The 15,204-nt window shown below is 35.3% G+C and overlaps 1 protein-coding gene across 3 annotated transcripts in view; it reads left to right on the top strand.

Moving 5' to 3' along the window:
* Positions 1–15,204, top strand: part of LOC140159373 (QRFP-like peptide receptor) — a 214,301-nt gene that overhangs the window by 181,647 nt on the left and 17,450 nt on the right. The window contains exon 4 of one of the 3 annotated variants that reach the window (XM_072182825.1): positions 4,874–6,105. The exons of the other annotated variants lie outside the window; for them this stretch is intronic. Within the exon in view, the coding sequence (XP_072038926.1) occupies positions 4,922–6,064 (1,143 nt within the window). The 5' untranslated portion in view covers positions 4,874–4,921 and the 3' untranslated portion in view covers positions 6,065–6,105. Of the gene's footprint in view, positions 1–4,873; positions 6,106–15,204 lie in introns of those variants that run through there. 3 annotated transcript variants of the gene reach the window in all.

Here is a 15,204-nt window from a genome sequence, read left to right as displayed (position 1 = left end):
ATCTTGGATATTTTGTTCAATACAGTATTATTTTAATGATTAAAGTTTAAAACTTTAGATACAAACACAGGAAATTATTCTTACCCGTGGGCATGTAAAAAGTTTTTCAGGAGTCTATGATCAAATCTAAGGTAAAAACAATCACGACTTGATGATACACATCACAGTTTCAATCGCACTGATGAAAGACGGATAGCCATCTAAAATTCCGAGGTAGGAATAAATTCTTGTGCTTGGATCAAAAGTTTCAAACTTTGAAAGAGGCTGTTACACCTCTTAATTTGATCAGTAAATTGAGAGAACGGTTGTTCTTTTTTAGGTGCTAAGTCGAAAGTGAATGCAACAGAAGGCGCCCGTCAATATCTTCATTTACCTGCTCTATGAAATGATCTGTTGAGTAAATCAGAGCATTACATCCGTGCATTAGAATAGTATGTCATATCGTGGATATTTTGTTCAATACAGTATTATTTTAATGATTAAAGTTTAAAACTTTAGATACAAACACAAGAAATTATTCTTACCCGTGGGCATGTAAAAGGTTTTTCAGAAGTCTATGATTAAATCTAAGGTCAAAACAGTCACGACTTGATGATACACATCATAGTTTCAATCGCACTGATGAAAGATGGATAGCCACCTAAAATTCTCAGGTAGGAATAAATTCTTGTGCTTGGATCAAAAGTTTAAAACTTTAATCATCATATAATATTGCGTATCCGTTCTTAAATGTGTTTTTATCACTACTTTCCTTTCTTTCAATACATTCAATACATTATCAGCTAATAAAGGATTAACAATAGTCAAAGTTTTAGAGAAACCTTTCTACATCAAAGAAAGGAAACTCTCTATTGTCAGCCAATAAAGCATTAAATATTTCAAATACTTACCCCTTATTCTTCGGTTTAATAATCAAATACAGAGAATCCAATGTCACATGAATAGTGGAATGATTTGTGTATACATTATCACTACTTTCTAAATACAACATTCAAAGTGTAAGAGAGACCTTTTAATATCATAGACACTCTGCATTAGCAGCCATTAAAAAGGATTAAATATTTTAAACTTTTTAAACATTTACCCAACATAACATGCATAGCTCTTACTCTTCGGTTAAAATATATAACACCAAGATCCAAGGTCATGTGAATCGTGGAATGACTAAAAGGATCTATCAAAACAAGTTTTAACTTAATTTGAAAAAATACACTAATATTTATAGTGCTTTATAAGCTTTACAATAACAAAATTGAAACCGATTAGATTTCATATTTGCGAAGATATTGAATAACGATGAATCTATGTAAACTATTTTCTTTAATATTAATCTTCTCAAAGTATTTGCTTAATATACCGTTACTGTCCCAACTATCAATAATCGTTGTCTGCCCTTTTAATATCACAAAGTTTGTACGATTCAGCTGCCAGAAAATTAAAGTTTTCTATCAATATTTACCTCACTGATGAAACTTTAAATACACGTACTTTTGGGTAGACTATATATTTTACTATATAACAGAAGCAAATCTATTATTGAAAACAAACCCCATAATTAATTACTCCATGCATTTCATGTATGGGTACTATCAATCTATAGCAAACATAATTACTTGTTCAATTAATTTGAGAAATAATGCACCAGAAAGAAAGAACTGTTGACCCAACCCAATTATTCATAGTCATCTTTGCTATTTGAACACAATTATAGCAATACTTACAGGCTGTAGCAAAATTATTGGTACCCATAATTTTTGATATTTATTGAAAAGCCATCTTGCAAATGTAACACTGGATATTCTCGAAATGTCCAGAATTTATAGTTTATGACTAGTTAAATAATTAATATAAATTACTTGGATCCAGAGTTGGTTTGTTATTATGCAATCGGTGGTTTTAATCTAAATGTTTTTATATACAAACCCCGCCTACGACCAGCGACACCTGCTATGAGCATTACATGTAGAAGCTTGGGTGCTCGATAATTTTCTGTCGGGAAAATTCTTGGGAAACGTATTTCAGAAAATCAAATCAAATAAAGTTGTCAATATATCCACGTAGTTCAGTAGCATATAACCACACCCACCCAATAGGACATGCCATTAAAGATGGCCAAAAAACGATAAATTCCTCTACCCCTGTCCTCTAGACTCTATTTATAGGTTAATAAATCACTTGTTAAGAGTGAAATTGTACAAAAGAATGCACGCGTAATGATACGGTGATGCGTCTACTGCACGAGCCCCGCAGGGGTAGTGCATAAGAACGCATCACCATTTCAGTACAAGTGCATTTATTAACCTATTTCATAGGAAAAAATCCCGTGATTTTTGCAATTTTTATACCAAAATTGTCCCTAAAATTTTTGGAAAATACAAGCAAATGTTAAGCAAAAGCACTGCAGGTAATACATAATCAATGCATGTTCAAAATTGTTTAATGTTTGCTCTGATTGGTTCTCGCTATCTAAGAATGTATGAAACGTCGTTTTGCTCTTGATATGCAATATTCTGATTCTTACATCTGTCGAACCATGGAATTCGCGTACTGCGCATTTTAGGCATTGATTTCTGTTATCATTTTTGGTAAATCCTACTAGCGGTGTGGATCTTATGGATTGATGTTTGCAGACAATAGAAGGATATTTATGAGGTAATTGACTTTTAGAACGCAAACCCGAAAAGCTTACGGCGTTGTCAGTTTTATTTATTTAACAACACTTGTAGTGTCGGTAATAAATGTATTCAGGGTATTCTGCATTACTTTATGCTTATAAATATTTATTGGAACGGTCTTGAAGGCATTACAGATACAGCCAACAATGACTTTCCATCAGGAAGGGGCTCTAGTTCATAGCCATGTGTATAAAATACTCTCGATATTCCAGGATAGCTTTCACAATTCTAATCGTTAACGCTCAACCGTAATGGGTTTAGATATCTTATCAAACTCCTTTTATGTCACTTATAAGCGGACTATTGTCACTCCACAGTTTCGCCACTTGTGTGGGGGTTGTTCCTTGATATTTCATTAAATTGTGTTCATCAGAGATATGATTTTAATATACAAGGGTCGATATTCTGTTCTCTGAACATAATGCTAGTTATATACATAAATGTGTAGTGAATATCGATATTTTTGTTAAATTTTAAATTCCATTAATATACGTTCTTTTCACCTTGAATCCTGTGCGGAGTTCAAAGTGATTACTCGAGTGTTTAAAATCCTCTAAGGCAAATGATAGATAAAGTGATTACCCCTTTTTCACCAACATGAAAGAAATTGGAAAGGGTAGAGACACGATTGATTATGGACAGGCAATGTGACATAACGTAGCATGCAAAACCCATTTGCCTTTCTGATTTTATTATGCACAACTTCTGTAAACCTCGTATCGTAAAGGGAGAGCACGATCTTTAGACCATCAATTTAAAGAGTTAATATTGATGAACTGTTGCAATGGCAAACACATACAGTATCCGAAAGTAAGATCACTGTCTACAATTATTACTCGGCACTATTAGTAGAGAGGCCACATCGGTCTATCTGCTTTAGTGAAGGTTTTCGTGCAACGTTTTTGGACAAAGGTACATGTACCAGCCGAGTTAACTTTAACCATAAGAGTCTCATCTTTCTGAATAAGCTTCGTGTTGCTGAGCCAATTTATGTAATACGAACTACAATGACGGGTTGTTACAAAACTATTCCATCATATACTATCATCATGGTTCCAATATATAGCCATGGATCTATTCTAGCCACTGGGTGCCAAAATAAGTACAAATTTTTCTCATTTAATCTCATTATGACGTCATAAGGAGAGCGCGACCTAGATAAATTGTGCATGTACAAAAGTATATACAAAAAACTGGCTAAATTTTCGGCTAAAAAAATCTACAAATAAACATTTTCACTCAATGTTCTCCTAAATATGAAAGGAAATGACTATTTAAACCTAGTAACATCCCAGTACAAAGTCGTGTCTCTGGGAATAATTTTTTAACAGGAAACTGAAAACCTCACCAACCCCCTGTATGGTAATTTTTGATGTTCGGCCGTACCGCAGGTAAGGTGCTGGGATTAAAATGTTTTCACTAAAATGAGCTCAAAGGATAGATTCACGATTAACTAATAAGTATTTTGGCGTAAATACTGCCTTTTTATACAGGATGAAAAACCTTAATGGGGGTTTGGTACAACCTCGTCCTTCCCCCTTAGTAGTACCAGGGTTATATATAACCATTGCAAAGCGATTGTTTTGCCCACCTTAACTCGTTCAATGTTCAAAGGTGTAAACAGACATAAATTGACTGCTCGAGGCACTTAGTTTCTTGGGAGTAATGCTCTAACACTGAAAATCAGACTTAAAATACTTTAAGATGTGATGTGAATGGCAAGGTGAACTCTACTGGATGGGATGTAAACATATGAGAGTTAATAATGAATATCACTTTTTATGATTCTGTTATTGAAAACTTCTACTCGAGCTCAAGATTGAAAGTTTGGCTCAAAGTAGTAAGCGTTCGAGCAATATCATTATGATTAGATGAGTATGATCCTGTATGTCCAACATGTTCTGCACTTATGTTCTTCTTTAGGTATGTTGAAACTTGAGTCATGTCGAATTAAAATATTCCCATAATCAACTGTAGGCAGACGTTTCAGAATTATTATAGGTTTTGGAAACACAAGGTAGACATAATATCGTCAACATTTTGCTACCTACGACTGTGGTTTATCTTCTCAGAAAACTATTGCGCGTTTAACCTTATTCAGTGATTAATAAACCATATCAAAAAGAGCTAAAAAGCTCAAACATATATTTCAAAGAAATAAGAGCAAACTTTTTTTGCACTTTTTTATAATTATGCAGGCAAACGAAAGAGCATTTCCGGCAAAAGCTGAGAACCAATCCATTGACATGAGGGAACGAGGTGGTATTCTCTCCTACCTGACAAACATGACCCTAGACGAACTCTTACAACTACTCAACTTTACCACCGCCAGAGAATTCATTGAAGAATACGATCTTACGGATGACTTCGAACCGATTGTTAAACCCCTCTCAACAAAGACTGTTATAACGCTCGTAGTCTGCTATTCCCTTATATTTGTTCTTGCTTTGGTTGGAAATGCTCTTGTGGTTATAGTAATATCGCGCAAACGCAGTATGCAAACTGTCATCAACTTATTCATCTTATCATTAGCTATAAGTGATCTCCTCATCGTCGTGTTCTGTATCCCATTTACCTTGATTGATGCCCTTACTGTAGATTGGGTACTTGGATCATTCATGTGTAAAGCTCTAAATTATATCACTATGGTTGCCATTGTGGCTAGTGTCTTGACATTAACTGCCATCGCTTTTGAACGACATCACGCAATATGCTACCCATTACGTTCTCGAATGATTCAATCCCCAAAACGAGCTGCTTTATTATTATCGATATTGTGGGGGTTCTCGCTGATACTAGTTTCTCCACTTCTTATAGTTCTTAGAGTTACTGAACATGATGACGTATTAGCTCTTAAGAAATATAAGTTCTGCCAAGAAATATGGAGAAATAAGCAACAAAAGAAGAGATTTACTATCTTCCTTGTGGTGTTTCTTTACATCATTCCCCTGATTACGATGATCATCCTTTACATCCGCGTTGCCCACCGATTATGGATCCGTAAAGCAATTGCTCCAGGAGATGTGCCTCAGAACAACGCTAGCAGAGCGTGTTCACTTCGATACAAAAAACGTGCCACCAAAATGCTCGTCACTGTAGTTGTGTTGTTTGCAATTTGCTGGTTACCATACCATATTGTAAGCCTGGCGCGTGATTTCTCATATCTGGAAGATATTAGTCCAAACCGTTTGATGCTAGCTGTGGTTCAGCTGATCGCTTTCAGTAATAGTTTCAACAACCCTGTCGTATACGTATTCCTGAACGACAATTTTAAAAGAAACTTTATCAAAACTTTATCAATTCTCCGTCGACGTCAACGACGTAGATCGAGAGTTAAGAGATCATCTACGGGTTTAATGCCGCCTTATGATGTTGCTACGACATTGTAGTATGGATTGGATTGTATAAACTAAACAAACAAAAGTATAATCAAAATCAAAGCAAAATTGATGGAAGAATGGAATGAGAACATTAATATCTTTCAAAATAAACATTTATTTGTGCTTTCTATTACCAAATCTTACTGGAACAGTTTCATGTATTGCTAGTCCTCATATTGCCTTAAAATATATCCACAAATAACTCAAGAACATTGTTCAATATCTATGTATGCCTTGCTACATCAGTAGTGTTTTTTAGTCTAGATTTTATCAGGATTAAAATATATTGATAAACGTGCCTATTTCCATCCTATTTAAAATGACCGACGTGCCAGTTGTAATCATTTCCATCTCACTTAAATGTAACTACTTCATGGCCTGAAGGGAAGAAGTAAAAACCTCTGTATCGGGGTGTTGTATAATTGTTACTAATTCCCAACACGGAGCGGTGGGAAGTACATTTATACAACTCCTCAGGGTAAGTAGTTTTTCACTACTTTCCTGGAAATAAACTATGATGTATTTGTTTTGCTATACCTCATATTTTTCTCTAATCTCAGGTGTAATACAATGTGGGCAAATTATGCACAACCGTATCGTAGGTATGTGAGCCAGTTTACATGTGAGTTCATGTGACATTTAACCGGATCATCGATCTTATTACTCCGTATAACTTACATCCCAATCACTGATCAAACAATTTCTTTACTGATCTTTTCCTGATGATGACGGGTATAATTATGTCGCAGCACTACGCAGGGAAGAAGTACATGCGGTAGTTACTTTGGGTACTGCTTTTCGTCTTAATTTACTAAATAAGGTGGCGTGATTACCCATAAAATTATAATGATGTATAGTAAAATGTCATGCTTTTCTTTGTTTAACGAGTCCCTTTTGTAAGCTTATGTTAAGCTTCAACTCACATATCATTAAACACAAACCTTTCCGTTAACTGTAATCATATATCAGGGGCTATACTGCCCCCAATATATTGTTCCTGGTGAAGTAAAACGATTGCATAAGTAACTTAGCGAATTGCATGTATGCACCTTGTACTCATTGTAGCTGAAAAATGTGACCTGTCACCTTACCCTGGGGTAGGGTGGTCGATCAAAGGTCTCGATCTCGGGCATGGGGTTGTTGAGACCTATCGATATTTACTTCCTCACATCCAGGGCCAACAAACTTGATAGATTAGATTTGTAAATACCTTTCTTAATTAGCCAAATATTATGTGAAATTCGCATGATTTTATTATTTTGAAGCCAGAATATTTTGGCCTTTACTTTTGGTGCACTTACATTGTGACGTCATTACGTTGGTAATTTTGTACAGGATAAAGGTGACACATAAAGGGTTTAATATAGTATTTCAGAAAGATATCTTTTAATTGTATGATATTTTTAATTTTACCGTCTAAAAGGTAGCCTTATTTATATCAAATTCTTTTGACCGCTGACCGAACTTCTTGGAAAGTTGTCATTGGTGGGTGCGCTTAGTTGACGTCAACGTATAGCGTAGAATTGTAATTATTATAAAAACATATTACACAGATATGTATTTGTGCCTGATTCATTATTGCAAGAGTTTAATGTAAAAGAAAAAAGTTACTTCTATAATCAATAGAATGTCTCAAGAAATTGGGTTTTATAAATTTGTTGAATTAAAAACAAATAATGAGAACCCTTTCAAGTGCTTTAAAACGTCACATACAACTGATGTGCCAATTCATAATACTTTCTATGTTACAATCGTGCTTTATGTATATATTCCACCCTCCGATTCAATAGCACCTTTTGTATATATTGCCTAATGAAACATTCTAATTTGTTAATTATTTGTGAAAACGCGAACGCAAATCGAGGTCATTAATATCTCACAATTGACCGCAAAATGCGTAATTGTTCCAATGTCGCACACAATTGACCGGCGTTTGCGTGTTGTTGTGCGTCGAACAAACTGTGCGCGTGCCGGCTGCCGTATTTGGATTGCGCGCTACCATATTTGCACAGATTGTGAGACGCACTTTTGTTATTGGTCGTCCTGTTTTAGCCTGATCGATTTTTGGAAAGGGAAGATGTAAAAATCATCTATTTTTATAAACTTTTGAGCAAAATTTTGTGATATTTTGTAAGGTGAAGAGATTAAAGTGACGGTAATGAATGAGGTTAATAACTTTGCATCGGTAATATGTCGGGCATTGTGAAAAATGTAAACATTTTTGCTTTGGACCTCGAAATTTCCATCGGGGCTACGCCCCTCGGTATATTCCTCGGTTCCAAAGGCAAAATGTTTAGATTTTTCACAATGCCCTCCAAATAACCGATGCGCAGTTATTAACCTCTAAATAATACAAGATGTTGTGGTAGTAGTAGTACAATAATAATATAACAAAATTATTTTATACTACTGAAAATCCTCAGAAGTGCTATAATGATGTGATATACAACTGATGTGCCAATTATAGTGCATTTCCATCCTACATATTCTTGCCTTTATATACTGTGCCACCTGTCAATAATGATGTGTACATTTTGAACCCTCCGATTAAGTGCCACCTTTTGTATAATATTGCCGAGCGCAGCATTTCAATATTGTTAATATCTTGTAAAATCAACAACATGAAATATATATTGTATTGATAAATAGCGTTTAGTTAATGATGTTATTTATACACAAGTATAATAATGGTATATAAAATTCACATGACTGTACCTTCATGGACACTTCCCATTAAAGTCCCATTCAGTGATCCCAGCGCAAGTTTAAAGAAATTAAAATTATTTATAAATAATTGCTTGAAAGTGAAGGATAAGTCATTCAAATTGTCATTTGGGATTTTTTTGAAATAAAAAAAATGGCAAAAAAAGCAATATTGACGAAGTTGAAGCTCCATTCAAATACATGTAGCTAATATACTACTAATAATAACTAATATGTACACTTTTATAGCGCGCAGATCCGCAGCAAACGCTCGTGGCGCATACAGAGCAAAAACAAAATATACCAGCAGGGATAATGGAAACAAGGAACAATTCAATTGCAATCAACAAAAGAACATTTCAAGTACAATATACATGAAGCAAAAAATAACAAACAAAAATACTACAAATTAATCCAGCTCATAAGCAAGCTTGAACAAAATGTTTCTGGAGTAAGGATTTGAATGACTCGATTGAATAAAATTGGGAAGAATGTTCCATATGCGAGGGGCTGCCACAGAGATACTGTCAGTATATAAATTACAGATTCATGTTAAATGCCTTATTTGTCTTAAATACACGGCTTTCGGCTGATCCACTAGCGGGCTATGTCAGCACATCTGTGACAATGACAAATGTACCAAAATCTGAACTTTGATGATTGTTACGATCGTCCGGATGAGCAAATCACTGGATGGGCCTTTAATAGTCCATTCCCATCCTATTCTTGCCTTACACTGTGCCACCTATTAATAATGATGTGTACATAGTGGACTCTAAGATTAAGTACCACCTTTTGTATAATATTGCCGAGCGCAGCATTTTAATATTGTTAATATCTTGTTAAATCAACAACATGAAAATATAATTATATTGTATTGATAAATATCGTTTTGATAATGTTGTTCTTTATACACAAGCATAATAATGGTATATAAAATTTACAAGACGGTACCTTCATACTTCCCTACCACGAGAATTAATAGCACATTTGAAATATTGATTAATTAGAGAATAATTAGAAGAATTCATTGTTTTATTAGGCAGGTCAAATACGAAATACATGTTGTCGCTAACCAATAAAATAAAATCTTAGTCCTTTTAATATTATTTTAATAAACTGAGCTCAAAAAGAAACTTATAATTTTTCACAACTTGTGAATCACAGGGTCATATCTTAATATCCTGTCCATCAAAATGAACCTAAATTATACACAGGATTACTTCAATACTCCACTTAAAACACATGTCAGTAACCAAGCAGTTGTCCAACTGACACAACAGCAAAATGCATTGACACAAAATGGCTTCCTGGACCACTTTCACAGCCCAATATTTGGCACCCAGCACAAGAAATCTGTAAGAATGCATACAAGATCCTCGCATACATGATAAAACGGTGCTGCGTAATGCTTTTAACGCACTTTCTTCAAGAAACAGGTATTGTCCCTTACAATTCCACTCACTCTTTGGGAATTATCACCAGTGCAAGGATCTTGTAATCATTCTCACAGATATCTTGTACTGGTTGTAATTATTGGGCTGTGAATGTGGTCCAGGAAGTTATTCCATGTTAGTGCATTTTGCTGTTGTGTCAGTTGGATAACTGCTTGGTTACTGACATGTGTTTATAGTAGAGTATTAAAGTAAATATGTGCGTAATTTTGGTTCATTTTGATGGACATGATTTTAAGATATGACCTTATTATAAGTTTCTTTTTGAGCTCAGTTTAGATAACACCGATATGGTCGGGATGCACAACATGGTTAGACCTGTCCAGGTCCATGATAGTGCTACACCCTTTATTTCTATTCTATTAGTACGAAATAGGTTGATTGAAAGAGAAAATATCACATTTTGGCCCAATTATTTTGAGTTATTACGGAAATATTGAACGCGTAACGAAGCGTATGATGTGTAACGGCCATTGACCCATTTAGAATAAAGGGCTGTCACATGATGTATTTTAACAAATCACAAGGCTTCAATATAACGATACCATATTCGCTGATGTCATCCATCCATCTCCTACTTTGTCTGCCTCTAATGTTTGCTCTAGGTGTCTAGTCTATTATGAGTCCATCTATCATCGTATCTTCTTGCTAAATGATCTATCCATCTCCGCATTATTTAATTTCTTGAACAATATATTGTAACTGACTGGACATTGAGACATCTAAATTGAAAACTTACTCGGGACTAATATCAGATAGGTCCTTGCGTCGTGGTAGGGCTGTATGCCTGATATGTAAATTTGTACTATGCTTGAGAGAAACCAATATAGAATAGAAATGAAAAATGCAATTGGTTTCTGCCATGCTAAGCCATGAAAATGGAATTGATTGAATATAAATGAATTTGTTAAGGTGTCATCTGCCCATGATCTGGGCAGAGATGAATAAAATGGTCTACGTGCGCAAAATTCCACATTGTATTTGTGTCATTTATAAGCGTGATGAAGGAAATCAACTTTTTCATTCAAAAAGTAAGTGATACGGCAAGTATTGGTCAGTCAATTTGAAATCAATGCTAATCCCACAAGGCAAACACTCAGCTTTATATGTGAGTGGACACTACGAATTAGCCGTAAACTCGGCAACTTACATTCTGAGTTACAGTGTAAAATGTACGTGAAGGTCGTATTCATAGGTATCTCAATAAGGTGCGACAAGTATCTCATCAAACACTGTTTAAACCAATCAATAATCATATTGCTGAAGAAGATAATAAGCTTCTACCTATTTCTATATAGAATAGTTATTGTCTTTGTTTGCTTTGGCTAAATCCTGTTCAAGTGGTGGATAACAAAGCATTGTATGTATAACCAACAATGAACAATGAGAGGACATTCCTGAACCTTATTGACTTGTATTGGGGATGATTTGAAATGACCGCCAATTATGACTGTTTGATATTTATTACCAGAAATGTGGAAAAAGAGACACATGTAGAACCGAAAAAAGCTACTATTTTGTTGAAGGAATAGAGTTCAATAAACCATACCCCCATTTTAAAGCTTATGATATATATTTTCTAAACACGAAATAAAACAAAATTGACCGGGCCGACTTTACGGCTGATTCGTGGTGTCCAGTCACGTAAAGGTGATACTGATAACCAACGCACTGCAGGGTTTATTGTTCTGTTGTGTCTGATCAGAGCGCTGACATATTGGAAAATGTTACCAATCAATATTCATGAGAGGGTACATTCAACGTCCAGATTTCAAAAATGGGTGACTTGTGTTTGGCAGGTGTGAAATACATCTAACTGGGTGTTTTAATTACGTAACGCATAAAGATTTTGGCATTATTGAATGGCTGCATAGAGCTGATATGTGTTTAGTTTCTATAATAATAATAATTTATTATTATTTTCTTTATTCATTCGTTCCTTTCCTTTCTCTGTACTTATTCTTTCTTATGCCTACACTTTAGGGGCCCTCGCTCTCTTGACCCTCTCTCCCCTTCTCCCTCCCCTCTTTCAGGTATGAAACTGGAGAGTAGTTGTGTTACATTATGTAGTCCCAATATTTGTTGTTTCTCTATTTGTAATATCTGTGTCAATACTGTACATGCACATTGTGTATAAAAATTTTTGAAATAAACAGAAAAAAATAGACAACCATCAACTTTAATTTCTTGGTTTCATAAGCGGTGTCTTCGGGGTCTTAGTACTCAATCTATATTTTGTTCGCACACAGAGGACCAATTTGTGCAACGATATTGATAAAAGTTACGATTTTTGTACCTTAAATACCTTGTCCGGGATTTCATCCAGATGGTTGCTAAATCAAGATTTGCAGCACCTCACTTAATTATGTTTGTGTATTGTACGGGGTGAATACATGCCGGTGATACATTATTTTTTAAACCACATTAATGGCCTTGGAGATGATAAAAGTGATAAATTTATACTTTTTCTGGCATTTGTATTAAGCTTGCTGCCATATTCTATAACGTCAATGGTAGATTGGTTAGTGTCGAAATAATTCCCAAATCACTGGGAATTAGTTGTTACACGATTCAAGTAATAATCGACGCACGCACATGAAAATGACGAAATCATTCAGGGCTTATGTGCAAATGTGTATATGTTTAATATCATATCGCTGATTTAATTAACGCATTTATATGATATCATTGTAACATTACTTATGTAATTATTACCCTACATGACGCGTACGTAGTGCTGTTAAAACAGCCTTTTTCAGCATCGCTATTAGCCAAAACACATGCTGAGGATTTTATTTTTCATTATATCTCTCACGCAAAGGTCCATATTGTTCTATTTGAACTTTCATTTATCACTTATTTTCTGATTTTCTTACTTAACAATGCTATTTGAAACCATTTAGAACTAGAATTCAATGTTCAAAGCTTCTGTGGGACTGTTCTGGCTCTCACCCAAAGACCACTATTAAACCAAAGCCATGTTCTCACGCAATTACCCGTCTTTTCAATTTAGATTTCACCCAATGACCCTGTATTGTGGACGTTTGCTCTCACCGAATGCCAACAATTATGCTCTCAGCTAATGGCGCTTTTTTATATGAGCGACTCAAATAGATCGAACATGAACTGATCATTCGATATCGGTGCTCAACGAGCTGCTATAGGAAGTTATTCACTGAAGACTGAAGCAATGTGAAAACAAATTTTGAATGCATTGCCCTGCACTATAAGCATGACATGTAGGCTCATTCTTCACCTGCCATGTATGTGTATATGTATCAACGGCACTAATCGATCAGGTATGAATGAAACGTACATGGACTCTGCATAATGTGAAATTTCCATAGATTTACGATCCAGGTCATAGTATTACGAATCAGGTCTTTATGCCTATTCTTTGATAATCAATGGTGCAGAGTTACAGCGTACGTCTAGTGCAGGGCAATACATTCAAAATTTGTTTTACCTACTGCTAGGGTAATACTAATTAATCCTGTTATATCACTACTTCTGGAGCGAATAGGCTATTGCAATGACGCAAAAAATGTGTGCGACCATAACAAAATGGGAAGAAAAACCCATTAGTCAAGACCCAACACTTACAAATGAAAAATAAGGAGTCATAAAGCTAAAAGTGCTAAATCTTATGTTTAAACATCTAGGCTGAACTGTGTTTGAAATTGAGTTTGTATTCTACTATGATGTAGTCCGTATTTCTTCGTCTAGGGTCGATGGCAATGATGTTGTTCGTGGTGCTTGGGAAGGATGGCTGAATTGACGCACCACTGGAAACCCATCAAAATTACATTTAATTGACCCTAAGTGTTCAGTAAAGCGGTCAATGAGTCACAATAGGTGCAAATGATTACGTAAACTATAATTGTAAGCATATATGAAATTGTCGGTTATGTCCAAGTGTCCAGAGGGACCCTGGATACGATGGTAATATTCCGTCGGGACATAATTGCAAGCTTTGCAGGGATATTGGGGTATCCTGAGTTTGGGGAAGGGAATGGTATACTCTATAAAATAATGTAGTGTTAGTTTAATGTATTTTACCCCGGGTATTTTATACTATTATTTTTCTCTGTGCTAAACCTTGCAGGAAGCCTAAGTGTGTTCGGTTATGTCCAAGTGTCCAAAGGGACCCTGGATACTTTGGTAATATTCCAGAAGGACATAATTGCAAGTGTTGCAGCGAAGTTAGTCGCAATGTTATGTACCGATGTTAAAAAAGCATTTTGCTCTGTGCCAAACCTTGTGCAACGAATTTTCTATCATAACCTGGGCCATGCAGAAAACCCTAAATGTATTTCAATTAAACTATATGTAATTCTTAATTTAGTACATAGTGACTTAAAAAGAACTGTACCCAACCTCACCAAATTTGTTAAAACATTCGACTAGAATGAAGGAAAATTTTGCAAATAGGTGGTTTTGATAAGAAGATATCGCATTTTCAAGTTATCGTCCCATTTTGAGGTCAACACCTGAGTGTCTGTTTACTCTAAAAGTCACATTAACCAAAATGCAACTACCATGAATACATGCATAGTAGCAAAAGTCAAGTATTTCACAATTTTACTATTAATGTTCAATTACAATGTCAGGTTTGCTAAATCTGCCTCTGCATGCATGTTTTTTATAAAATTATGTAATAGAATACAGAATTGAAATTTTAAAAGGAAATTTGAACTACTGAACAAACACATGTCATTTGCTAGTTAATCGGAATTGGATTTCAGAGAAGAACGGCAGTCCCTTGTTCAGATTGACGCGAGCGCCCTGTTAAAGAGCGACATACGCGAAGTTTCGTGTTCACTTCAAGGGCGCCGATCTGCGCCGGCTAACGATTTGACGCACAATCGGCCAATCAGATTATCGGTCTGTTATCAGACGATTGGTTCAGGCAATCAGAACCCCACTTCCGGGTTTACGCTCTGCACGCTCTCATAATCTAAACAAGTGCCGATCTTCTCTGCCAAAACTGTA

This window comes from Amphiura filiformis, chromosome 8 (genome assembly GCF_039555335.1).
Source record: "Amphiura filiformis chromosome 8, Afil_fr2py, whole genome shotgun sequence".
NCBI lineage: Eukaryota > Metazoa > Echinodermata > Ophiuroidea > Amphilepidida > Amphiuridae > Amphiura > Amphiura filiformis.
This window is presented reverse-complemented; position numbering and strand designations above follow the sequence as displayed.